The 26622-nt window shown below is 33.9% G+C and overlaps 2 protein-coding genes and 1 long non-coding RNA gene across 11 annotated transcripts in view; 2 read left to right on the top strand and 1 right to left on the bottom strand.

The window, feature by feature from the left end:
• The window catches only part of LOC121127219 (immunoglobulin domain-containing protein oig-4), a 75040-nt gene that overhangs the window by 35439 nt on the left and 12979 nt on the right, over positions 1-26622 (bottom strand). The window lies entirely within an intron of this gene.
• Positions 872-7529, top strand: LOC121127212 (uncharacterized). Of its 2 annotated transcripts, XR_005867647.2 has the most exons (3): positions 872-5350; positions 5458-6391; positions 6471-7529. XR_005867647.2 is itself a non-coding variant. In XM_040722562.2 (2 exons), the coding sequence occupies exon 2, from the start codon at positions 5488-5490 to the stop codon at positions 7093-7095; it is 1608 nt and encodes a 535-aa protein (XP_040578496.1). In that variant the 5' UTR covers positions 889-5350; positions 5458-5487; the 3' UTR covers positions 7096-7529. The 2 variants fall into 2 exon arrangements, 1 of the variants encoding a protein (XP_040578496.1); XM_040722562.2 differs by having other exon boundaries at positions 889-5350; positions 5458-7529.
• LOC121127223 (uncharacterized) lies at positions 7760-25536 on the top strand. Its single transcript, XR_005867673.2, has 2 exons — positions 7760-9525; positions 9598-25536. It is a non-coding gene; the product is annotated as an uncharacterized lncRNA (long non-coding RNA).

The raw sequence follows: 26622 nt of genomic DNA, 5'->3' as shown, positions 1-26622 counted from the left end.
AGGCACAGACCTTAACCAGGGAACAGCTAGAATTGTATATTGTCCAACAGGTCAATAAAGCATCAAAGCAATTTCAGGGGAACCAAAAGAACCCCTGAAGGCGTATGATGGTAGTACTGACTTCCATTACTGGAAAATCGGTGCTTTGTCCAAGCTGAAGGATACAGGGGTGGGTGAGATTCTCATGTGTAAATGGGTGGCGGAGGCCATGTGTGGTCCCGTGGAACAGACTGTCCGGCACATAGTCATGGACACATATTTTACCTTTGACGAGAGTTTAGGGGTCCCCCTGGAGAAAGTCAAGGGCGTAACACATTTAATGGAGCGGTTAGACACCGCCATTAATAGTGTTGGGGGGAAAGAAGAGGCGATGGCGGCCTTCCAAATGAGATTGCAGAGGACGGGGAAGGTACTAAAAAGTACTTTTTCATATTAAAAAACCTCTGGCTTACGGCCTATGGTCCTACGAAAGACACGGACCATAGTGCTTTTAAGAAGCAGTTTTTGCAGGGCCTGTTAAATAGGGTAATTGCAAAAGCTACAAGGAAAATAAATTATGACCATCCTGAGATGACGGCAGAAGAAGTGCTTCGACATGTAGAGCACTATGAGAGGGCGGATCAGGTCGATTATGTCGACCAAAAGGTATATAAGAGGGAATGGGGACGAGCTGTGCCAAGTAAAGCACCCAATGTAAATGCCCCAAAGCCCCATTACGCCATGGTTGAACCCATGGAGGTAGATGCAATAAGTCTTCCCACGCAAGGAGATCATTGCTTGATCCACCCTCAGGGTCGTCACAAAATGAAGGATTGCTTCATAGTAAAGAAGTATAAAAGGGAGGAAGAACCCCCTTAGGTATTAGACACTGGAAACCGGGCACTCGATCTTATTGACGAGGCATTATGGAGGAGGTCAAATACTTGCAAGGACCTGAAAAAGGCGGACATTGTAGTGGGTTCAGTAGGGGATAATAGGTTAGATATTATTGGTATTCCTACTGAACCGGTTGAAATCATGGTGGAAAATTTAGAAGAACCATGGAAGATAAACCCCCTAGTAGTTCGTGGGCTAGGGGTGCCATTTATACTATCACTGAAAACTATGAGACAGCTGTCCATATCATTAGAATTAGGTGAGGATATCATTGCTAGGGTTGGGACTGGCGGGACAGAAATTCGGTTAACAGAATATCTGGGTTCTGACGAGGCAATGGAACTTGTCTCCACTTTAATGTTAATTGACTGTGAAGAAGTTGCTGAGGTAATTATTACTGAGAAGACGGTAATTCCCGTAGAGAAGACGGTAATAATTGAGGCTATAGCCAAAGGGTACAAGGTAACTGATGACGGCACATCAAATATTGTATGGTTTACAGCAACTGAAGAAGATTGGAAAATAAATCTTGAGTCACAATTAACAGAAGTGAGGATGACGAGGCGGGGCGATAGTCGAGTAAAATTAGTCATTTCGACTGTTGAAGAAGAACCCCGGCGGATAGCTCCAGGAAGAAAAATAGGAACTATCCGAAGATTGAAGCGTTACACGCCAACTCATGAAAATTTGTTAGCTTCAATGGAGATGGAGAAAATCTGCCCTCCATCTGAAGAACTTGAAAAATTAGACCCTAATATTAATTATTCACTAGTACTAGATAAATTGTTTCAATATATTGAAAACCTATTAAAAGAGTAGCTAGTGAGGCGGAGAAAATTAAAAATGAAATTAATATTATGTTTGGGGGGAGAGTTCGAAAGAATGATTATCTGAGCGGTAATGAACGGGCACTAGTAGAAGAGTTATTATATAGATTTTATGGTATATTATCAAAAGACTCCTCCAATGTAGGCCGCACGGAAATATTAGAGTTTGCGGTGAATACTAGTGAAAATGAACCGGTGAAGGCAAAGGTTAGACCTATGAATCCAGCTGTGAAAGAAAGTTTTAAAGGACAACTTCAACAATGGATTGAGGAAGGAATAATTGAACCGACCATAAGTGAATGGGGATCAGCGTTAGTTCCAGTAAAAAGAAAGATGGAACATGGAGATTTGCTACGGATTATAGGGATTTGAATAGTATAACTAAATCGGATGCATATCCTATAGCTCATTCCATGGAATTGTTAACAGATCCACAAATTGGAAAGGCAAAGTACTTCGTTTCAGTGGATATGGCTGGGGCATACTTTGCAGTACCTGTGAAAGAAGAGGATCAGAACAAGTTAACAATTGTTTCCCCATTTGGGACTTATAAATTCCTTCGGATGCCTTTTGGACCCAAGAATGCGTGCGGGACATATGCACGATTAATGCGTCAAGTTTATGGTCCACAACTAGACCGGCGAGGACTCCTCGGATTCTTTGATGACAATCTCATCTTAGGATGTACGTTCATGCAAACACTATGTAGATTTGCTGAATTTATGCTCAGGACTGAGAAGGCTAATCTCAGGGTAAAGGCTACGAAAACAGATTTGTTTACGCCTATGACGAATTGGTTAGGGCACGAGATAGGGGAGGACATGTTGCTCCGGCTGATAGACTAGTAGAAGCTGTTCAGCATTGGCCTATTCCTGCTAACAAGAGGGATCTCCAAACCTTCTTGGGCAAGACCTCTTATTATCGTAAATTTATAGCATCATATGCTAAAATAGCTGAACCAATTGCAAAAACTTCTCCGCAAAGATGTAGAATGGCAGTGGGCTAAGAGCCAAGATGAAGCATTTAATGAATTAAAGAAAAGGTTGCAGGTAAAACCATTATTAAATACCCCAGACTTTTCAAAAGAATTTATTGTTGAAACAGATGCTTCAAATTTTGCCATTGGCGCCGTGTTAACGCAAATAGGGGATGATGGTAAAGAACATCCGATTGCGTACGGTAGCAAGTCCCTTAATCAATCACAAAGAAATTATTCTGCAACGCAGAAGGAATTGCTAGCTGTAGTCGAGTTTGTAGAACATTTTAAGTATTTTATAATGGGAAGAAAGTTTGAAATCAGGACTGATCATCAACCTTTACAATGGTTCATGAAATCAGTTGCACTTACTGGAATGTTACACAGATGGAAGGAGAGGCTTATGGAATATGAATTCGAAATTAAGTATAAGCCTGGAAAAAGAAATCAGAATGCTGATTCTTTGAGTAGAAGACCCGACCATGAAGAAGGTGTAACGGAAGAAAGTAAAAAGCCCAATGAATATGATTTCAAACTAATGAAAGCTATAGGCAAACCCATTGCAAATGTTGCTGCGGTAACAACTCGACGCAGGAAAAAAAGAACTTGATCAAGAACAAGAAAGGATCAAGGTAATAGAGCAAGAGATGATTGAGGTACAAGATAAGGAAAAAGAAATCAATGAAAACGAAATTGATGATATCTCAACAGATAAATTTATAAAACTAGATTTTTATAAGTCACAAAGTGATGATACTTGCATGAAATATATTAAGGGTTTGTTAATGAAAAACAAAACGGTTGAGGAAATTAAAGCACAAGGTAATAAATTATTGTCGCGGGAAATTAAAGCTTATCTTAGAATATATAATCAATTACATTTAATTGATGGTAAATTGTATATGAAGGATAAGGAAAATGGAAATATGAGAATTTGTGTACCGGAAAAAGATATACGTACAGTTATTGCGACTGTACATGTACATCCTTTATCAGCGCATCCTGGAATGACAAAGTCAAAATTATTAGCTAAACAATATTTCTATTGGACAAATATGGATAGAAATATTGAGGATGAAATAAAAGGTTGCGAAGTCTGTGTTTGTGCAAAGGAAAGGAGACAAAGACCATTGGAAAAAATGGGACAAACTTCTACAGCCATCAATGAAAGATTCCTTGTATTTTACATGGATTTGATGGGTCCGATGTACAACGGTTATGCCAGTGATCCTAAGTATTTAATGACAATCACTGATGCATGTACTAAATTTCCAGAAGCGTTCCCTTGAAGGAACCTACAGTTGAAAATATTTGTAAGATATTATTAACTGAATTCTTCCCAAGGTATGGAACGGGTATGAAATTAGTAACAGACAGGGGTTCACAATTTATTTCTAAATTAATGCGACAGGTGTGCGATGAGTTAGGAGTCATTAAAGCAGAAACTCAAGCTTATCAACCTCATACTAACCCGGTTGAAAGATTAAATAGGGATATTGGACAAGCTATTAGAACATTAATGGTCCAAGAAAATATCCCTGATAATAAATGGCATAAATGCCTAGGGGAGCCTTGGCTCAAATAAGGTTCCTAATTGTACCGAGGTTAGGATATTCTCCATTTTTCTTAGTAACTGGAGCACATCCAGTGGTTCCTGCAGTTCAATTAGATTCAAATATGCAAAATGCTCCTACATCAGTTAATGAACTGGTAAATACAGTTACTGATGCGTTAGAAAAAGTTAGAGTCCAACAATTTGAAAGTCATTTAAAGAATAGAGAGGCTTATAATAAAAAAGTAGTCCAACAGGTAATTAATGTTGACGATGAGGTGTTTTTGTGGGCACCACAAACTGACAAGAATCGTAAATTGGCTACTTATCAAAACGGACCATTTAAGGTTCTAAAGGTAATAAACGACAGAATGGTTGAGATTAGAACAAACAAGGGTCCTAAAAAAGTAGCTAAGGACAGACTACGGGTAATATCGGGAAAAGATATTTCTAAAGAATTGATTCCCTTTAATACACCTCTCTATAGAACAGAAAGAAATAGACCTTCAGACTCTAGACTAACGGAAGAGAACGAAAGTAATCATTTAGATCGAGTAATTCAATTTTCATATCCTGATTCTCCTGAAATTCAAACAATTCCTAAGATTTCTACATCCGTAAGTAATAAAGATATAGAAGATCTTCCAAAAAAAAGGGATGATGAGGAGGAGAATGGAAAACAAGAGGATAAAAATGAAAATGGTAATATGGATGAACTCGAGGAAGTATATATGAGTGAAGCAGGAGCGGAAGAAATAAGAAAAGAAGTAAGGAATATGGAAGAATCGCCCAATAAGATGCAAGGATCTGTTGAGAAGAAGAATAAAAAACGAAAAGCAACGCCTGAATATAAACAGAAGTCAAAGAAATTATTAAGTGCCGCCTTTGATGAACTAGCTGCGTTGCTAGATGGGAAAACACGCCCTAAGTCATATAAAAGGAAACCAGTCAGCCCCCACGCACAAGGTAAAAAGGAATCGCGTATAGAGTCAAGCGAAGCGAAGCGAAGCGAAGGGGAACAGACTGAAAGAGAACTAGAAGATACAAGTAATATATCTTCTACAGATGTTCCACAGGAGAAAGAGGGCGAGGAAAATAGTTTTCCTTAAAAAGGAATAAGTAATAAATATTTAATTGTGATTTGAACTTTAAAAAAGAAAAGAATTAAATATAATTAAATATGAAGTTACTTATTTTATTATTATCACTTACTTTTGTGTTTGAAGTTCTTCAAGTTAATTCAGAAAGTGAAATTAATGGAAAGGAAGAACTCGTCAATTCTATTCGAGGAAATGGGTAGAGTGGGAACTTCAGTACAATTGATAGAGGTCAGGACGGAATTACCAATGGTTAAAATCAACAGAAGAATTGAAAACGTCCTGGGGAGTATGCATGCTACAATTAAGTATATGAACATTGTGCGTATTCCCAAGTCATTGACGAATGCTCTACAACAAAGAATAGAATATATCCGCACACACATGAATGAAGTAATGATGTTATGTGGGTATAAGAATGACGGAAAAACGAAAAGGCAAGTGATAGTGGGCCTCGGAGTATTGGGAGGCTGGATGCTTAAGGGGTTGTTCACAAAGTTCTTCTCAAGTGATGATCACTCAAGGTATGAATCAGAGATATTGGATACCTTGGCACAGCAAGAAGAAGAACTAAGGGCAATCCGTGGAGCAATAAGAAACTTAGCCACAAAGTATGATATCCTTAAGAATGTCACAATGATGCTTCACAATCAGCTACAAGAAGTAGAAAGGGTTGAAACAATGATAATGGTGTTGACAACAATCTCAGAACAGATCAACAAATGGATCAGGGGAATACAGGCTGGTATGACCGGGAGATTAACACCAGACTTGTTATCAATCAATGATGTGGGGAAGATCTTGGATATGGTAAAAGAAAGGAATCATGATGGATCAATCAGTCCAGTTGAAAGTGAGAGTATTGGGAATTTTTACTCTCTGCCTGTGCAACTGGAAAGAACGGCAAACGGATTAGATGTGGCGGTTCGATTACCCTTATATTACAAAGATAATCTATACGAGTTATATAAGTATAGGGAACTCCCGATGACAATAGAAGAAGGAGTTCGGATGTCATATCGATCACCAATAGGAAAATATTTAGTGATTGATGACATAAAGGGTATTTATAAGGAAATTGAAACAGATGAATTAGTGGATTGTATTCATATTGAAGATATTCGTCTGTGTCCACATTTAAGGTTGTTCAGAATTGGACAAAATGGTTGTTTGCCTGCATTGATTCATGGTAACTTTAAATTGGCTAAGGGATTATGTGACATAATGTTACATAAATCGGATGACGTGTTTGTGTCGCAAATCAACGATGGAAAAATATTCGTGGATGTGCAGAAGACACAAATGATCAAAGCGTCATGTACAAGTGGTTCTGGTAGGACAACAAAACGTCGAGAAGCACTTGGGTCCGGACAATGGATGATCACATTGCGGAATGATTGCAATGTGAGGATTGGTGATTACTTGATTGGAGAAAGACCAGTGACAAGTAAGATCAAGGTGAGGGTCGTGGAAATGATGATTCTGGATGAGGTGGAAGATGTTATTGCGGATTTAAACCTCCATGAAAGCTGGGTTTATGGTAATGGACAATCAAGCCTCAAGGACAAGCTAGAATTATTGACGGAACCTCAGAAAGCAATATCTATAGACAAGTTGAGGATAATGGCAAGAACTGCCAGGGTTGAAGAGAATCGTTTTTGGATTTACGGTATAGTGGTTATTGAAACCTTATTAATCATTATATTTTCAGGATTCTTTGTGACGTTGCTCTGTAAGGTACGAGCTAGAAGAGCTGTACAGGAGTGAGTTAAATCCTGAAGGGCCGTATATCGGGAAAGAAAGACGAGGTCGTCTTTTCCTCAAGGAGGGAGCATCTGTAGTATCACCAACTGGATGTATTATGTATCATGGTGTGAATGATAGTTATTATTGTATATATATATTTCTCAGATTTAAGCTATTATGAGTTATTGTTATTTTAATATTATGTATGGTGATAAATGATGTGTTGAGAGGTTTATTGCTGAGTTGTGTGTCTGGATATGAGACGCGTATGATGAGAATCACCAAGGCCAAACATCACATGCTGGGAGCAGGTGATGAGGTGAATTGGAGAGTTCTAGAACAACTAGCATTATACCCCAAACGTCTATAAATATATGTTATGATGTATGTAGGAGACTTAATCGCCAGATTATCTCCGAAGAACTAAGTAATAAATAAGGCAGTGTGCAAACGTACTACGTGATTCTTATTATCAACCCTAAACTCCAAAACAACAACTTAAGGTAGGCCTAATAGTTATCCCATTGAACACAGCGGTGTTCTCATTTGACTCCCACTAAATTGTATCCTGAGAAGGAATGCTTATCAAATATTGATCTTATATTAATCCAAACTAAAAAATATAAGTAAACTTTGTAGTAGCCTTTTCCACGATTGCTAGAAAAGGACACTACAGCCTCCCTAGGCAAGCTGATAGCTTATGATTGTCGTATGGTGTCGTATATTGAATGTTCTGGTTTTCCCCCTGGACAAGCTGATGGCTCGTGATTATCCGCAGATTTATGATGGTCCACCAATGGAGAATGCGGGAGTTTTCTTCCAGTGTCGATCCAGGTGCTTCTGTCCTTTTATATGAAAGTAAATCCTTTGAAATGGTGAGCAGTTGATTTTTCCTTTATCTGGGATGTGTGCTGGCAGCAGGGCAAGTCCATGTAGATAAAGAAATTTTTTGAAAGCTCGACGCAGGCATTCAAAGCGTTGTTGTTGCTGCCGGTATGCAAGCGGCACAGTATATATGGTGCTCTTATATATTTTATGTGACCTGGTTTGTTTGCACCTGGGTGTGGATGGAGCAAAACAGCAAGATAATCTCTATGTAGCAAAAATTGGTTAATCACCTGCACGTGTATTTGGGTTATAAGAGGTGGTGTATTGTATGATCTGATGGATCTACTTCCTCCTACTTCTTCTATTTTATCATTATAATTTAATACGTTTATGTGAATATCTTATAAGTACTGTTCAGGTAATTTTACTATAAATACCATGACTTAAGTGTCAATGTCGAAGTAGTGTGATATTTATATTATCATTTTCTTTTATTAGAAACAATATTTATTCAACACAATTTGAATCAAATATAAGTAAACATTAAAGTGTTCTACCGAAAACGTCTCGTTTAAGGGAGGGGCACGTCAAAGATATTATAATACTGAAATGGAACATTCAATAAATAATGGTTGGAGATTTACTATTAAAATTGTTAAATGATTCATAAATCAAACAATTATTATCATCATTATTTACTTAGTTATTATTTATTTAATTTCTTACATTTTTAAGTAATTAAATTTACCTATTGGAACCGGTGTCTGCAATGATGGATGAAGGTTTGGTCATTATAAACGTTGAAAACTGTATAAAATAATTTTTAAAATTAAAGTAATAACTACTAATTATTTATTAATTTTAGTATACTTAGAACTTATGGGATCAATCAACTATATTCATGAATCATAATAAATCTCCAATATTCTATTTGACTATATCATATCCTTGACGTGAACCTCCATCGGACAAGACTTTTTCGGTAAATTTAAGAAAACACTCTCTGAATCACACTTAAAGATAAGAATGTTATTGTATAAAAAATTTATGGTTTCAGGTGTCAATACATGTGTTTTTCTCATTCCCTTTATAACATTTACTTTTAAAATGTTTAAGTGTAGTATCTTGTCATAGATTTTCAACGACAATTACACTTGGGAGCAGCAGCAATCTCTCTTTCTCTGCTTTCAGTCATTAATACCTGAAAAAGTGGACTTCTATATTCTGAAAGAGTTAAGACCGGAGGATGATACTTTAACTTCATCGTACATCTCAAGAGATGTTCGGATTCCATCCGAGGAAATCTTCCAGGCTTCATAAAGTTGGGTTCACCGATGTGCACGAAGTATAAGCTTCAACGCAAATCTTCTTTTTGTATTGATAATCCTTGTGGATTTAAAAAAAAACTACTCTTAGAAGTTGCCTGGAGCTTTTAACGCAACCTCTGTTTTCTTTTTCCTAATTTTTAAGGGGAAAGAAGAAAAGAACGTGTGGAGAATCAAGAGTAAGTTGCTTTAACTCACTTCTACTGTGTACAAAAGTGATTTTGGATGTGTGCAATTGAGTTTGTAGTATTTAAGTGATGCTGAGAAAAATGTTCCGAAGAAATGCCAAAAAGAAAAGGTTAATTCATGAATCTGACATATTCCAAACATTGGATGATTTTGGATTTAATTAACGATGACCTTTTTTTAGGGTGGGTCATCTGATTTTTTGTGGAGAGTTGCAAATAATTCAAAGATGTATTTTGTCATAAGATATTCGCTGAATCGCTGCTAATGTTATTGAAGTAAATAAGAGTTAATTATTATGTAGAGTCCAGAGCCGAATTCAACCAGGGCCATGAAATTAGTTTGATTTTACGGTATGTTAGTATTTTACTTGTTGAAATTTCGTTTTATTTGTATGAATAAATTTACTTGCTTAATAGCAGAGTTGAGAATAAGTCCTTTTAGAGATTGCAAGTCCACGTCTTTGTTTATAAGCCCTTGAGTATTTTGATAGAGTCCTCGAATTTTGAGAATTTTTTTAAAAAATGGTCTTACATTTCCACATGAAAAAACATGACATGAAAAAATTAATTACTTATGAGTCTATATAATTATGAAATGTATATGTAAGGGAATTAAAACAAGTTAATAGATGCTTACATAAAAATTATATAGACTCTTATGTAATTAATTGTTTGCATCCGAATGTTATTGTAATCTATATTCACGCAACCTTGCCGACTTATTTTATTTAAATTTGCTAATAAATATTATAAACTTATATACCCTTAATCAATAAAAATTTAAGCATTTTAAGATTATTTTTTTTAAATTGAAATATAAGGCCTATTCTATAAGTTCAGCTATGATATAAAAGATTTGAAGAAAAAAATAAAAAAGATATTAGCATCTAAGTAAGGTCTTTCATTTTACTCGTTTTTTTGTTGGTTTTTTATTAAATATAATCAAGATAACCTAATAAAAAGTCATTTTTCAAACACTGAAATGTTTTTATCAATTTAATATTTACTTTGATCTTCATATATGTCGTTTTTTCATGTCGAAATATGGCACTGAATCTTAGTTATACCCTAAAATATGATTTTTTTAATAAGGCTTTAAAGGCCAAACTTTCATAAATGAAAGTTTTGATCGTCATTTTCGTGTTCTACGGCTTAAATAACAATAATAAATGTGAGTTTCAGCCTGCAGGCAAAAATGATGTTGCATTGTGTAATATATGGATATAACCTGGACCCTGGATTTCTTTATTATTATTGTACCTCGTTTGGCATTAGAAAACGAGTGGTACATAATGTGCCTCTCTTCTCTAAATAATTTTGTTTGCATTACCAATGCATATTCTATTCTGCTAATAGGTATATTTATTTCTCAATAAACATTTCTCATTTCATTTTTTTTATGTATAATGTCATTTATAATTTTTTGAATCTATTTGTTTTATTTTTATATTAATAACTAATATATCGTATATATTTGCCATTTTAAATTTGTCTTATTCTCTGCTTATAACTTCTATTAAAATTTATAATTAATATAATTGTTTTTTTATTTTTATTTTGTTTTTTTATAAATTTACCCAAACTAATTTAACTTAATATTAAAAGTAGACCTTATAATACTTTAATGAATTATCTTAATTATTAACATTGTTATATAATACTGAGCTTCCGTTTCTTTAGTTTATCACTTAGGTATGATCTATGGATTCGAACATGTAGACTAGCAATTTATTTTAAGATAATTATCAGTATTTTTAGTGCATTTGAAGTATGATAGGAAAAACACGGATTTTATTTCTATTTATAACTGGTATATTTATTTTTGAGTAAAAATGTATCATTATATTTTTTTACATATACATTTTACATTTTTTGCTAATAATTTGTTGAATTGATTTGTAATATTTAATATTGTAACTTCATTTGTCATCATTAATTTGTTTGATTTTCTATTTGTTACTTCTATTTAATTTTTAATTAATTTTTTTGTAATAGATAATAGTTTTTTAATTTTTTTTAATTTTATTTTTTACCCATACTTTTTTAACTCTATCACAATAATTATTAATAATATTATAATACTTTAAATAATCAATTTACTAGTAATCTACTACTACGGCTAAAGTGTTAGCCATTAGTTTTTGATTACTCATATTAACATATCCTAATAGCGACTTCAAGGGAACAAATTAAAGATTTCTTAATCTTAATAGATCTATATTATAGAAATAAGGAAAAAGAATTATGAGTTTTCACGAAGTAAATCAAGCATTCCTGAATTTGACAATTTCGACTACTTTTCATATAAACTGTTCTAGTGTTACTTGAAATATCAAAAATTATCATTTATTTAACAGAACTACGTAATATTCTCTCCTCCAAAACCATAATTTTACTCAATAGTACCTTTATCTCGCTTGTGCGTTTTCGTAGTCAAAAGTTATGATAAGGTGTTTTTTTTTTATATAAATCAAATTTTTCTTTATAACTATACTTCCTAAATCTCTGCATGGGCAAAACTCATTTATGCACATCCAAAATCACTTCTGTGTACAGTTGACATAAGTTGAAGTAAGTTTAAGCTTTAAAACAAGTAACGAAACGCGATTGTTGCCTTAGGAGATATAATGGTACAGCGTTTTAACATTTTTCGTAAAATGTCGCATTTCATTTGACGTCGCACTGCTATTTATACAGAATAATGAAGCACGACTCACACTCTAAAATTGCTGTGGGGAAAGAAGGAATTATTATCACAGCTTTACCTCGCTGAAACAAAAAACTCATCTCACTTGATTAGTTTTGGATCGTTCTAAAAAATATAAAAGACTACAGTCCTATCCGTCCAGTTCTAATAGAATTTGTCACTCCTAGGATCGGTTCATATCGGTCTTTTGTGGAAACTACAACAGCTAAAATTGCGTAGTTACTACTAACTACATCATTTGAGTTGCTGAAATTATATTATAATTCATAACCTCTTTCAAAGAGACAAGATACCTGTTGGAGATGTGTGATAAGAATGTATTGCCATACGTTCTAAGTATCATTCATTATTTTGTAAGTTCTTTTATTATTCAATCCTAGCTATGAGTGCAGAAAATAAAAAAAATAGCTTGCACCGTAGGAATGAAAGAACAATGGATCAGTCCTTAGGACTGTACAATGGTAAAAAAGATCGAACTAATAAAAAAAAGACTGAAAGGGACTTAGAAAAAAGAATAATAAGGCAATCAGTCCTAAGACTGATCTAATATTACATGTTTTTTCTTTCTTTTCTTTTTTTTGCCACTTAGTGTAAATTTTCTCTATCAGTTGTTGCTCCAAAACTCTACATGTGAGATCCGCTCATAAATTATACTTAAAAGCCTGCAGCTCCAGAAGAGATGGTGTGCTGTGTCTCATGTTTCCTTGCAAAACGGGCTAATACTCTTCTGGTCATTAAAGAATTTAACCCCAACCTCCAACGTTCCTGAGATAAATCGATATTTGAACCATCTCTCAAAAAATGTCAAACATTTACATTTTATTACTTCGATGCTGTTATACGCTCCTTTGTTGATGTTTCAACTTTCCAAATAGTCTTTAAAAGGAACCAAAATTGATTTTTTGAAACATGTCCTCGTCTTTGATGTGGCAACCATCGAGGTTTTCATCCTGACAGGCACCAGGGACCCTTCTACACCCTTAAAACGACCTAACCTCGATCTAAAGGACAGTTTCACTATTTTATCAATGAGTGAGGTTGACTATCTAACGTCAGTTGCAATATTGGTGAAGAATTTCGGGAAATTAAAGAGTCCTCCTATGCGCAGTTCACCACCAATAGACAATTCAAAACTTCATAGTAAAATCTATGCACTTTTTACAAAGATTTTGCAGTTTGTTTGGAGTATAATGCAAGATTCTCAAGAGTATTTTTTAAACTAGCATATGACTTACCCATACTTGTTTCTCTTTCAGGAAGACATTGAGAACAAAAGACCAGGGTTCTGCGTTATTCCACATATTTCTAACCCAAAAAAAGTTCAGAACCTTCCAAATTTCTGAGACGCTCATCACAGACAGTCCTCCACTTATCATAGGAGATGTTCCTTGATTTCTTGAGAAAGAGGTAGCTTGATTAAATCTCCTCGCGATTTCCTCATTATTATTTTAACAACCCTCATTCCCCACTCAGACTCCAAGAAGTTTTATGTTTCTTGTCATACAAAAGCTTGGCCATCTCTTTTCTATCAGTCCTCTATAAGCGATCAATATCTCTGTTATTCTTGGATTAATATTTAATCCTGAAATTAAATGGAACTTTCTGAGTAAGGTCATAATTATTCTGATTGACTTCATTTTTTCGAAAGGGCTCCCAGTCAATACCCAAGTTAAACTGTCAGTATTGCAGAAGTATTTTAGATGTTCTAGGATCGTTAAAAATAAAATAATTTGGTCATCTTGCTGCATAATTTAAAGAAAACTGTCAATCTCGTCGTTGAAAAGCAATGTAGCACGGCAACCCCTGCCTTACTCCTCTTCTATTCTCAGAAAATGACTCTAGATTCTAATACCACTCAATGCAATTAGAATGCTAAAATTACTCCGGCCATTATAATTATGGAATCGCTGAATCCTTTCTGATATAGCATACGAATGATGAACTCATGAGATATCGTGTCAAAGGTTTTGGCTATATCTAGAACATTCACAGAGGTGTTACTCGAATATTCGATTAAGGGTTGTACAGAAAAGGGAATTTTGTCCAGAAATCTGTACCGGGAAGGGTTCATATATACATCCGTCAAACTACTTATTCTGTTATTCAAAACATAGGGGAAAGTTTTGTATATATAATTTTGCATGGTTAACGGTTAATAGTTGTTCAAGTATCTAGGATCATTGATGGCTTTTGGTATGAAAACGATTCGTACTTCTCTTGAAAAATCCGGAAAACCCCAAGAGACATTACTCTTACGTAAAAAGAGAGCAGAATAAGGATCAAAAGTTCAACGTATTTTTTGTAACATTCGAACGTAAAGCCAGATGGTCTAGGGAATTTATTAAGCTTAGCATTTTTGACAATGGCATTTTTAATCTCTAAGTTTGTCTAATGTTTTCTTTGATATCTTTACCTGTTTCTGATATCTCAGCATCATGGCTCCGTCCCCACCTCAAGTCCTCATAAAAGGAAGCTGCATTTATTATCGCTATGACCATCACACAATGATAATGTTTAGAGTAAAATTTATTGATTTCACTGCAGATGAATTTCGGATCATTAGATTTTACGCCATTATTATCTGCTAGACTAATGCTGTTTTTTGTTTTTTCTATTTTGGTTATTCTCTTGCTGCATGCACTGCAGTGTGGAATATGACATGTCATCATTAATGTTCATTATCATTTGGACTCTATATTTCAGATCGTTTTTCCTATACATCTGGTCTAACTTTGTCTTTTTTTCTTCGTCAGTAAGAGTGCTCTTAAACATAGATTCGATCTTGTTAAGGAATTCCCTTCCCCTTTTCGCAAGAACAGTCCTTTTTTTCTGCACAAAACTTGTATCCTATGTAACATTGATCGTACAAGCAGAAACACATTCTCCTCATACTGCAGCTTTTGGGATACGTCCAGAATTATGCTTACAATCCTTTCATTAACTTTGGGGTCGTCTATGATGCTTGAGTTAAGTATCAATCGCTTTTGATTTCTAAATTCCTATCATTGGGGTTTTAATACTAAGTGAATTGCAAAGTTTAGCATCGGTTACATCATAAGAATAATTATTTTTACGTTTCTTTGATACGCATACACACAGAAACGATTGAAACAGACTCTTTTTGAATTAAATCCTAATCTAGATCTAGCCGGCATTATGCTCTTTTTAGTGAGGGTACCAAGAGAGTTTCTTGGGGTTTCTGTCTCAGAGAGTCTTCTCAGATGTCTTTCAGTTTTTCTTGCGCTCGCCTTACTAACAAGTGTAAGGTTGTGATTTCCATTACTCTTGTTATGGTTGTTTGGTTCCTCATCCTTTGATGCATCTGGTTCTTATGATTGTGGACAATCTATAGTGGAAGTGTCGTCCACCTTATCTTTTAATTTTTTATTATCAGAAGTTGTAGACCTGGCAAGGATATTAGTGTCAACTCCATGAGTGAATTCATCTTTGAGATGTTCTATTTCTAAGCCATCACGGGCTGTAATGCTACTGTGTTTGTTGTTGTCTTCTTCAAGAGTGCGACTCTCACTACAATTTTTGTTGTCAATTCCTTCTTTCTTATTGTTATAGTTTTAAGTTTGCCACTTGGTCTTTCCCCTTCAATGATGTATTCCTTCTTCAAATTTGCCATATGTGCTTAAATATGGACGAACTCACTAGTGTACAAGGAGACATATGCATACCCATATTGTGCTTGGGCACCAGCAATTTCCTCCTCCGTAAAATTGAGGTGCAGAGCTGTGTTATGGTCTGTGGTGTGTTTCATTCTTATATTATTAAAGACTCTTTCAGTATTAGTTTCCATCAATTGATGATGAAAGTATCCACTTGAATGTTGTATTCAAGTTTATTTTCTTGGAGGTATAATTGATGTTCCTTTGCTCTTAGCTAGCGCCTTGGCATAAGACATCTTGTTGTTTCTATTATTGGATCGTTTTTTATCTGGTGTCTGTCCGTGGAATGCGATTCCATTCCAATACCTATCACTGATATAATAGGTAGATATGGTATACAGTGTACGAAAGTTACTTTCAGGTAAAATAGGGGGGGGGGGGATTTTGTGTCAGATTTTGAGGCTGCTTTTATGCAAAACCTTGCTCTATTATTAATTAAAATCTTCAGTCTTTTGTCTCTGAAACCGGAGCCAAGAAGTCGGCTTATACTTATTACAGCAACACTTGTTATCATTGTGTGCCTTCCAAAATAATTAAATAATGATGATCCAAAAACTAAGCACCTAAAGGACCAACCATAACTGCATTCATGGATCGTTGTCGAGTCCGATAATTTCCGACAACACAAAAAAATATATAATAAATCCGAACCTTACTATGATTTGTAGATTTTAAATGACAACACTTAACTTTGAGACTCCATTGACTAGTTGATAGAGAAGTGAGAGTGAATTACTTTTGTAAGTTCTATGAACTTAACAGAATTTGGAAAATTCACGATATTGAGCGGAATATTGCAGGAAATAAGCATCTTAGATATATACTAAGTAGTAAAATAGCAAATATCATAATTGGAAGGAATTAAGTGACTTGCATAGAGTTCCAAATTCCTCCCATGAATTCAGTTTTTAATATGTTCTTCTACTTTGAAGTTCTTCAAAACTTTTACCTTATGATAAAAAAAACAGCATGTCCGAAACCTAGAAAAATTTTCTTACCTCAATATATTTTCTATTAAACTATAAGCGATTAAATAATGTATAATTGATTTATTTACCCTCTAAAAGCCTATTATCTGTGTATATGCAAAGTAGAGTCGTTATGCATGCCGACACTACTTAACATAGGAGGCTGAAAATTTACATGGGTTTGCAGTTCGATTGTTTTGTAACACCTCATCATAATCATTTGTGTTTGTATGGAACAGGACATCTCCCCTGACCAACTAGTTCAAAGCCATTAACTCCCGAGCAATTACCCCCTGGCATTTTATCCTCGTACATTTATTTCCGAGTCATCTACTCGCCTAACCATTTACCCCCGTCCTTTGCTATCATTATTACTGAGAAGTACAGTTAGTAAATGATAAAGGGACAATGTAATAAATGAATGTTATGGCTATTTTGAGAGGTTTTGGGCAATACAACTTTCAAGTTCGAATCGGAAATTAATTATGAGTTCAGTACATCATCAAAATTTTAATACTAAAATAAAATCATTTTTCAATTAATTGTTCTATCATTGAGATTACATATATCTTCTTATTTTAATATCCTAAGAACACACTTTGATGTTCAGGGACCTCGAAGCAAGATCTTTGTCCTACTCATTGACTTTTATCTCCTTTAACGGGAAGATCCTTCATTGTGGAGATACACTTTAACATTAATTCCCGCTATAGTAGCTTCCAATCTCGTAGATAATCACTTCAAAAATACATCAGTCGCTCAAGGTTTTTTTATGGAATCCTGGTATACTGATAAATTTCTATATAGACTTAGAGCAAGAATAATTAAATAATAGACCCGATAAGGAACCCAGGGAGTTCTCTTCAACGACACGTGTAGAGCTGTCAAACCAGACCATTCCCAGAAGACTCAAAGATTTATATTACCACTGGACATAATTTCTCACTCCAATAACTAAACTTACAGATATATTCTAGCTTTTTATTCAATTTATTATTATTTTATGAAGATTTCATTTTATATGCACAAATGAAATAAAAAATAAATGAAGAAAAAAGGTTCTCGTAAAAAAATATATAAATAAATATTTTAGTTTATAACTATCCCTCTCTTTAAAAATCTACTTTATCATTACAAATATCACAAAGCAAAAACAATTGAATAAAATATGTCAACATACAGAATTCAGAAAAAAAAAAAATAAGGATATAACAAGAATCGAAACAAGTGCAAAAAAGAATAAAATATAACAAGCAATTCACCATTAAAAGTACCAACAGTCTCCATAGTAAGACTATTTCTTTCACTTTAAAGATTTTGCCAACATCGAAGGGTAATACCAAATAACATCAGTATCATATTTTTATCCACATCCAGAGCTGTATGGAATCATCAAAGAGAAGGCTTCAGCATTTAAGAGTTCATAATTCGTAATTTTGTTGGAAAAAAGATCTTTGGAATTCAAAAACATTAATGTAACCGTCTTTGTCTTTCCTGGGGATCTCTATCATTTTGAAAGTCCAAACAAAACCAGTGCTTTTGTTAATTTTGATTCTGGGTCATCCAGTTCCTTTACGTTTAAGACAATATTTTTTTAGAATTCGACCACTGGGACAATCCACTTTAGCGTGAATAGAGGAGTGAAATTTTTTTCGACAGTCCTTACGTCGAACATTATAGAAAATAAGACAAGCCGAGATTTTTAAACTCGCACAGTAATTTTGTTGTTGTCACAAATACATTGTAGGGATCTCTCTTTTTTTTTTATCCCAAGATTTTGCAAGATCTATAAATTTTTACATATCTTACTAAAATTATTCTTAAAATACCTCTAATATAAGATTTTCAAATGGCATGGTGTATGAGGTATGTTGTTCTTAGCCAGGTTTTTTTAAGAAAAACAAAATTTACCCTCAAATCAGGGTGTCGCCTCCTATTGTTTTAGTATATTATTGTTTTAGTCATTTTATAATCTACGTTAGCAAACCTTAAAAGTTCATTCCTATTCATTTCGTCGTTCGTCCAAAAACAAGAAAAGTATAAAGTCCTCTTGATAAGTTTGTGTGCGCCTTCAAAGATTTCAAGCAACACACCCCGAGTGATAACTCAAGGGCGTGCGCTGGTTTTCTTAATTATTTGTTTTAATATTCGGTTAGTCGAAAATTAGTATTAATAATTATCGGACGTGAGTTCTAAGTCATCTCTGTTGTTATTACTTTATTAAAATAATCATTTAACTAATTATTTCTGGGTTTTATTATTGTTATAATAATAGTCTGTCTGAGGTTAGTTTCATAAGTTAATACAGTTCAGTAGTTTTGTTCACATGGTCTTTCGACCCGGACTCCTGAGAGAAATTTTGAAATCTGCGTTTGAGAATTATTTTTTTATTTTTTGAAATTTGTCAACGATTCATATTAATAATAAAAGTCTTTAGTTGAGTGACATCAAAGGAACAACTCTGATAATTCGACATTCTTAACAATTTATCAGGTTTTTTTGTTTCTTGGAATGGGGTCCCTGATACTAATTCATGATACCACTTGCATAATCTTGACTCTCTACTCTATTTCTACACGCTTGAGGTAAGCTTTTGATGTTGATCTTACGTAAATTTTATATAACAAAATTACAATTCCTTGTTTTTTTCACTTTTAAGAAAAAAAACGATTGTTAAATAGGCCAGACCTCAGCTCGATTCCCATATCTAGGTTACATTGGAAGGACTCATATGTAAAGTCTATCCAGATATGTTAGAGGAAGATGGCTAGGCCCTATTGGAAGAACAGTTCCCTCAGGCAACTTTTCAATACTCCGAGTATGATAAAGACTTTGCTGATTGCAGAGTGGCTTCAATGAGATTAAATGCTCTTCTCAAAAAGATGGAAGAACATCTGACCAATGCCACCAACAGAGATATAGCTAACGAAGTAAAGCTTTTTTTTGCTAAACTCGGCCTTGCTATAGTAGAAGCTAATGATCTTCCGAAGCCTCGCCAATACTACGTCCAAATGCTGGTACAACATTGGAAAAGAGCCATCTAATTTAGCCTTCGTCGATGCATCGAACAGTTTGGAAGAATTAGCTGTTTGTGCAATGGACTTAACGGAATAACCCCAGTTAGATAATATGTTGAAATATGTTAATAATAATATGCTGGGTTATTTGTTCGTAAATTGTAATAGCAGTTATAATAATAATTTACATGAGAAAAGATCTTGTGTAATAAACTTAAATAAGCCTGTTGTTGATTTCTCCAATGCATTTTCTGAAAGTGATTATATTCCTAGAGAAGATTTGAATGATATTGGTTATTATTGATTCAGGAAATTTCCAAGGCTTGCAGTATGAAATAGTCATAGACAACCCTAATGTTTTAGATATGATTAATTAAAATGACTTCCCTCTGGAGGAAATTTCTGGAGAGGTTAAATTAGTTTATTCTGCGGAAAGTTCGTTAAACGTTCCCAAATATCAACCATTTAGAACTACTTTATGTGGTTAGGTAATCAATCATGTAAATGGAAAATCAATTAAAGTTAGAGTTTTGTTTGATTCAGGAGCAAACTTATCCATGATTAGAACTGCAACTACAAAACTCTTGCCTTAAATGAGAGAATATTAATATTGATACTGCTGTTGCAGGGGGAGCAGTAAATTCATATAGAGAAAAACAAGTTGTTTTTAAATTAGGAAATTTCAATATTTTTAAATGCACTGCACCCATTGTTGCAATTACATGCGAACAAATTGGCAATCCTTTAGAACTAATTTAATTTAATTCAAAGAAATGGGATTTTACTAAAGATGTTAAAATTATAGAAGAATTACCTAGTCCACGAGCTAGAAATTTTCAGATTCTTCTTTCAGAACATTATTATTCCGCAATAATGCTTCAGGAGTAGAAGATGATTTTGCTTCCTTCAAGAGAAACAGATATGACGTTACCTGTTGCTAAGTTGACTACTTTCGGATGTGTTCTTAGCGGAGCAGATGGAGTTTCTGATCTAATTAAGGCTACCTTATATTCTGGAATTGTTACCCAAAGTAAAAAATATGAGACTTTGATCTTCATATGGTCTATCGTTCTCTCGAGTTTAATCTTACTAAGGTTTAGGACGGAGAGAGTGTAGGTATTAATGCTAAAGGACCTATTACAGATGCACTTAACTCATTGGAGCTTCAGACTGATTGACATATACAAAGAACTTCTGTGTTCGACACATCATGAAGGAAATTGCTCATAAAAAGGGCATGGATTGATAATTATCCTAAGGGAAGTGTTCTATTTGATCACTATAGTAGAACCATTCTTGCCATGCACCGAGTTCATAATAAAGTTAAACCTGAATATATGAACTTAGTTGAAGAAGCTTATAAATAATTTTTTGATCAGGGGTAAGTTGAGGAAGTTGCTTCCATTGAAAGGATAACTGAACATCCCAGCTATGTCCTCACATCAGGACCCGTTTTTCGTTGACAAAGATTCTACAAAGTGTAGGATTGTGCTAATGTATCCTTACCTGATGTCAAAGATAAAACTAAATCTTTGAATATGCTACGATTGTCAGGTAAGAATATGCTTCAACAAAGAAGGTTAAATGCAATTACTATTTTGTTGCTGTAGACATTAAAAAGATACTCTTTATCAATCAATTTTGCCGACCTTCGAGATAAAGGTATGTTCCGTTTTGTTTGAGGAAGGCCCGGATATCAAACCAGGTTTGATGAAATTCAAGGTTGTTGTTTTTCTTTTGGTTTCAGCACCATATATTTCTATGTTGTGTCTGAAAGCAAGTACCAAAAAGGCATCCAAAAATTATCTTATATCGTTTGAGGCCTATGTAAAATGACTTATATGGACGATATTCATATTGGCTAGGGTACTCCAGAAGAAGCCATATAAACAACTTTAGAGATATTAAAATCCTAGAAAGGGGAGGATTTTACGGTCATAAGATCACATCTTCCCATCCAGAAATTCTTTCGAAGATTGAGAAAGAAAGAATTGCTCCTCCAAAAGAGGGGATTTCCATTCTTGGTTTAAAATTGCACACAACTACGGATGAATTCAAATATGATATTGCAGACAAATTTACAAAATGTCTTGTATCAAGTACGAATCTTTCAGCAAGAGTTCCCTCACGAATAGTTATAGGATTAGTAATTTCAAAGTAATAATCGCAGACACGTATAATTGGCCCTGAAGTCTAAACTCCTAACCTTTTGTCGTAAAAAACAGAGCATGCCTAAGAGGTGATCCCAGAACAATCTTTCGTTTTGCAGACTCAGAGCAACTGTCCTTAAGGATTTTAATTTCCTTCGCAAACATTTGGGGTTTTCTCATCTGGTCGATATTCAAATCGTATTTCGGGTACATACAGTAAGGTGCGGAGTGAAAACTTTGGGGGAAAGTTCGTAACTACCGACACCCTTCTTAATAAGCCTAACGACCAGACAGCGCTATTGGTCCAATAAAAATGATGCATGAACAGTCAAAATAGAATTATGTATAGCAAGACATTTTAGACAGTTCTGATCCTTTGTATTGCTGAATAAAAGTTTATATACTACCTTTTGATTAATAAGATCTATGGTAGTGTTCGAATCATACGTTGGTGTTTCATACCATGAAACAGATGAGCAGCACCCCATAAAAATGAGATTTTCTCGACTTATCTGTTTGATAAATAGTATCTATCATCAGAAGCATATATAGGGAAGTAACCAACACAGTAACTCTCAATTTCAAAAAGGAAATTTTTTATGTCAATAAAAATCTTCTGGTATATCTTGAGGATAATGGAAGATAGTATCCCATCTCCTATATGAATGGAAAAGGGCCTTCCGCCACGAACTTTTATATTAATATCTTTGCCCTCTTTCTTTTGACAGATTTTCTAATCAAGTTATTTGATTAATTCTGAACATTTTGCATAGCTTTTTGAAAAATGACCACTCATAAAGCATTTTGCTCTTGTTTTAGGCTGACCCATACAACTGATTTGGGTCTTAATACCCTTTCTGGGAAGAAAGCCCAACATCTCACAATTATAGACGGAACCGAAAACGAAGTTATCATTTTTTAGATCCTTTAATCTTCTATTATGGAAGACACTTGCTTTTGCTTGCCCCACATCCCCTCCATATTTCTCAAAAATAGAAAATAATTTCTACTTTATTCACATTTTCATGGGGCAAATTAATCTTAATATTTTTCAATTTAAGAACATGATTTTCAGAAGTAACTTTTGGGTTCCTTTGAAGTTCATTAATACTGCAGCAATGTTAATCCCACTTTCCCAATATAAATTCATCCTCTACGTGAGAAGAAACAAGATCTATATCCAGGCTTGTGAGTGATCAGGAAAAAAATTGCCATCAGAAATTCAATGTGAAATAGCGATAAGGACCATTTGCAATCAGCAATCCGATCAATTTAATTTGCGATCATTTACAAATATACAATTTCTTTAAACATATATATATAAATATATATGTTGCAGCTAAAGTAATAATTCCGTTATTATGCAAAATAACTAGTTCATGTTTATAATAACTGAACTAGCCCGTTGATGTGCATAATAATTAGGAAATGTGCATAATAACTGAACAAGACCGTTAATGTGCATAATAGCAGAAAAAGATCGTTAATGTGCGAAATCATTGAAATCATAAATTTCATATTATCAGACCTAAGTCTAAAATTGATGCTCAGCTCATGAGATATGTAGCATATCCACAGAGCTTGATAAAAAGTACGAACCTTTTCGTAATTTCATGTATTATGATAAGGGACGCCATCTACTGTAACCCTGGTTGATATCCCGACCCACGGGATGTGTTGCGAAGCAACGTGACAAACAAACAGGTTGTAACCATCGGACAATTCATGTAATATCATCAGAGACGGCATCAACAATAGCTGGAGTTCATATGCCCGTCCACGGGTTGTCTTACGGGTCAACACGACCAACAAACGAGTGGTAATCTACCACCAATTCATATCATATCATCAGAGACGCCATTAACTATACCTGCGGTTCATATCCTGGCCCACGGGTTGTGTTGCATGCCAACACGACTAAAAAACAGATTGTAATCTATTGCCAATTCATGTAATATCATAAGAGATGCCATTAAGTATAGCTGCTGTTGATATCCCGGCCCACGGGTTGTGTCGCATCCCCACGAGACTTGTGATATCTACTAGAGATAGGACCAATTGCAATACTGCGATCAGTGATATAATATCGCCATATCGCAATTGATCTCCAATCCGAAAAAACTCCAATCAACAAGCCTCCCCATATCTGGCTCCTTATAAAGGACTATAACGATAATATTCCTGAAACCTTTAATACATTGAAGAACTAAATAGATGAGTTTCAGTGTCCAAATATATCATATTTTCTATTTCCAAATAAGTTAGACAATTAGGAGAATGATCCCCATCGATTGTTTTTAGAACTATTATAATCATACATGAATATTATATGTCCTCAAAAGTGTGAGCAGCTTTTTCCAGTTGGTCATCCTTATAATAATAGAAGCTGTCATCATTATTTCTCCATTCTTGAGGCGAAAAGATATGAAAATGAATTAATCATAAATAAATAAGCAACCTATAACTACGAACTACGTATTGATTATTTTAATAAGTTTTAGAAAGTAAAGTTGTTTCGTGATGAAGATTAAGATAAAGTCTTGACTTCAAATTTGGTTTTATATTAAAATAACTCATTACGTTTCTTGTTTTCAATAAATAAAGTTTTGTAAAATTATTAAAAAATGAAATGTTTCATAGAAATACTTTAAAATCATGGATTATTGATAATGGTGCTAAAAATATATGGAGTTACGACAAGGATTCTAGATGTTTGGCGTGCCATCTTTTTATTTATGGAGCAATAGTCCTGAAGATGTTCAAAGTAGAACAACATAAGCAAAATACTTATTTCTTACTATATTCCACTCCATATCGTTAATTATCCAAATTTTGTTAAATTCACGGAAGTTTACACTGGAAAAGTAATTACCTCTTGCCTCTCCATAACCAAGTCAATCGAGTCTCAATGTAAAGTAGTGTGGGCCAAGATTTAAAAAATCTTGAGGGAAAAGATATATTTCTTGCATTGGACGAAACTACAAACATTCGAAAACGGTCTATGACTGCAGTTTTGGTTGGCCCTTATCTCATTAATTTGGAAAATGTTACTAAAGCTGAAAATAAAACTGTTACAAGTGTTGCTGTAAAAAGTATCAGCAACGCAAAAATTGCATTGACAATGGTCAATTCAATTTTCTTCATGTTTAGACACCTTCGGTGAGGTCAAGCGTTAAGTTATTCAATAACACATTATTAGCGGCTCTATAAAATATAACTTTATTACTATGAATTAAAAAAAATAAAGTCGGTTACGAACTTCAAAATAATATACAAACATATAAGCAGGGAAAAAATTGTCTAGATAAGAAATCAATCTCACATTTTTGTTAAAAAAATGCCAAATAGAAATTTGCTAAAAAAATGCAAAAAAAAACTGTTTTGCACGAATTTTGTGGAAAAAAAATAAAATATTTATTGCGATTGTAGAGAGAACCCAAAACCTACCAACAACTTTTTGGTACATACGAAACCAAAAAAATTATGGAGAATAATGTGTCAAAAAAAAAAAAAAAAAATGAGTAGTTTTAAATTTTATCTCAAAAATGCATTGTTTTGTAGTATTTCTCCTTAAACATTGATGCTCGACAAAAAAAAAGGAAAAATTGATAAAAATTTAAAAATACTCGGAAAATTATGCATATTCATGCTAAAAAAATTAACTAATTTGTTAATGTTCAATTCTCACAAATTTATAATATTACCCTAAACATTTTTTATTTTTTTTTATTTTGAATAAATTTAGAAAACGTCCTTATTTGCCAGTCACTTTTTGATTAATAAGTCAAAATCTATTCTCCTTGAGCTCCACATAACAATTTTTTGTTTTGTGTAAAGAATAAGCCACCCTTATATGACCCGCCCCCTCCCGAATATCAGCACCCCCTTCTTAGCCTAACCAGGCTCATAAGAGGAACCCATACAATGTTTTAGGGTGCTTTGCCCAACGTTGTGGTGACCCATGCAGGAAATACAAACTCTGTTATACCTATATATTTAAAGATTAAATATTATAACAGTTTTGGAACATAAAAAATACTATTCAGGTTGCAATTAGAAAAAGTCTCTCTCTTGTTTTAGGTCACATTTTCTACAACTCCATTTGTAGCTCTCTATTGCATATTTTTCCGGTTATTTCTTTTTTATATGAACCAGTGCTTAGAAGCTAATTATGATTGCATCCTGTATTAAAGTGTTCAAATGTGTTTTACATTTCATCTTGCAGTTTATGATTTCCATTTAAAAAAGTACTTTCTTTTTTTTAGATTAAGGGTTTGACAGGAATTAGAGGTATTGTTAAAATTAAACTCATATATATAACGTGTAAGAAGTAACGAACAATAAATGGAAAAAAGCGTTTTATAAATATTTAGTAAACTTTATGAAAACTTAATGAGTACATTTTTTGCCCAGAAGCAAAAAAAAGCGTTAAAAGAGGAATCAATTAATATTTTGAGAGTCCTCAAATTGTCTCAGGTTACACATAATGCAATTTTTTTAGAATATTTGCTAATTATAGACTGGATAACTTCTGAGAGGCAAACTTACTTGGTTTGATTTATTCTTTTTTAAGGAATTCTTGTGAAGTAATAAAATCAATAATATATTATAATAAAAAGAAGAAAACTAGGTTTTTTGTTCACCGAAAATTAGTGGGTAAATTCTCAGCCAAGCACCAAATAATTTTATTT

Source organism: Lepeophtheirus salmonis, chromosome 12 (assembly GCF_016086655.4).
Source record: "Lepeophtheirus salmonis chromosome 12, UVic_Lsal_1.4, whole genome shotgun sequence".
Taxonomy (NCBI): domain Eukaryota; kingdom Metazoa; phylum Arthropoda; class Copepoda; order Siphonostomatoida; family Caligidae; genus Lepeophtheirus; species Lepeophtheirus salmonis.
The sequence above is the reverse complement of the archived record's forward strand: the minus strand, read 5'-3'. Positions and strand labels throughout refer to the sequence as shown.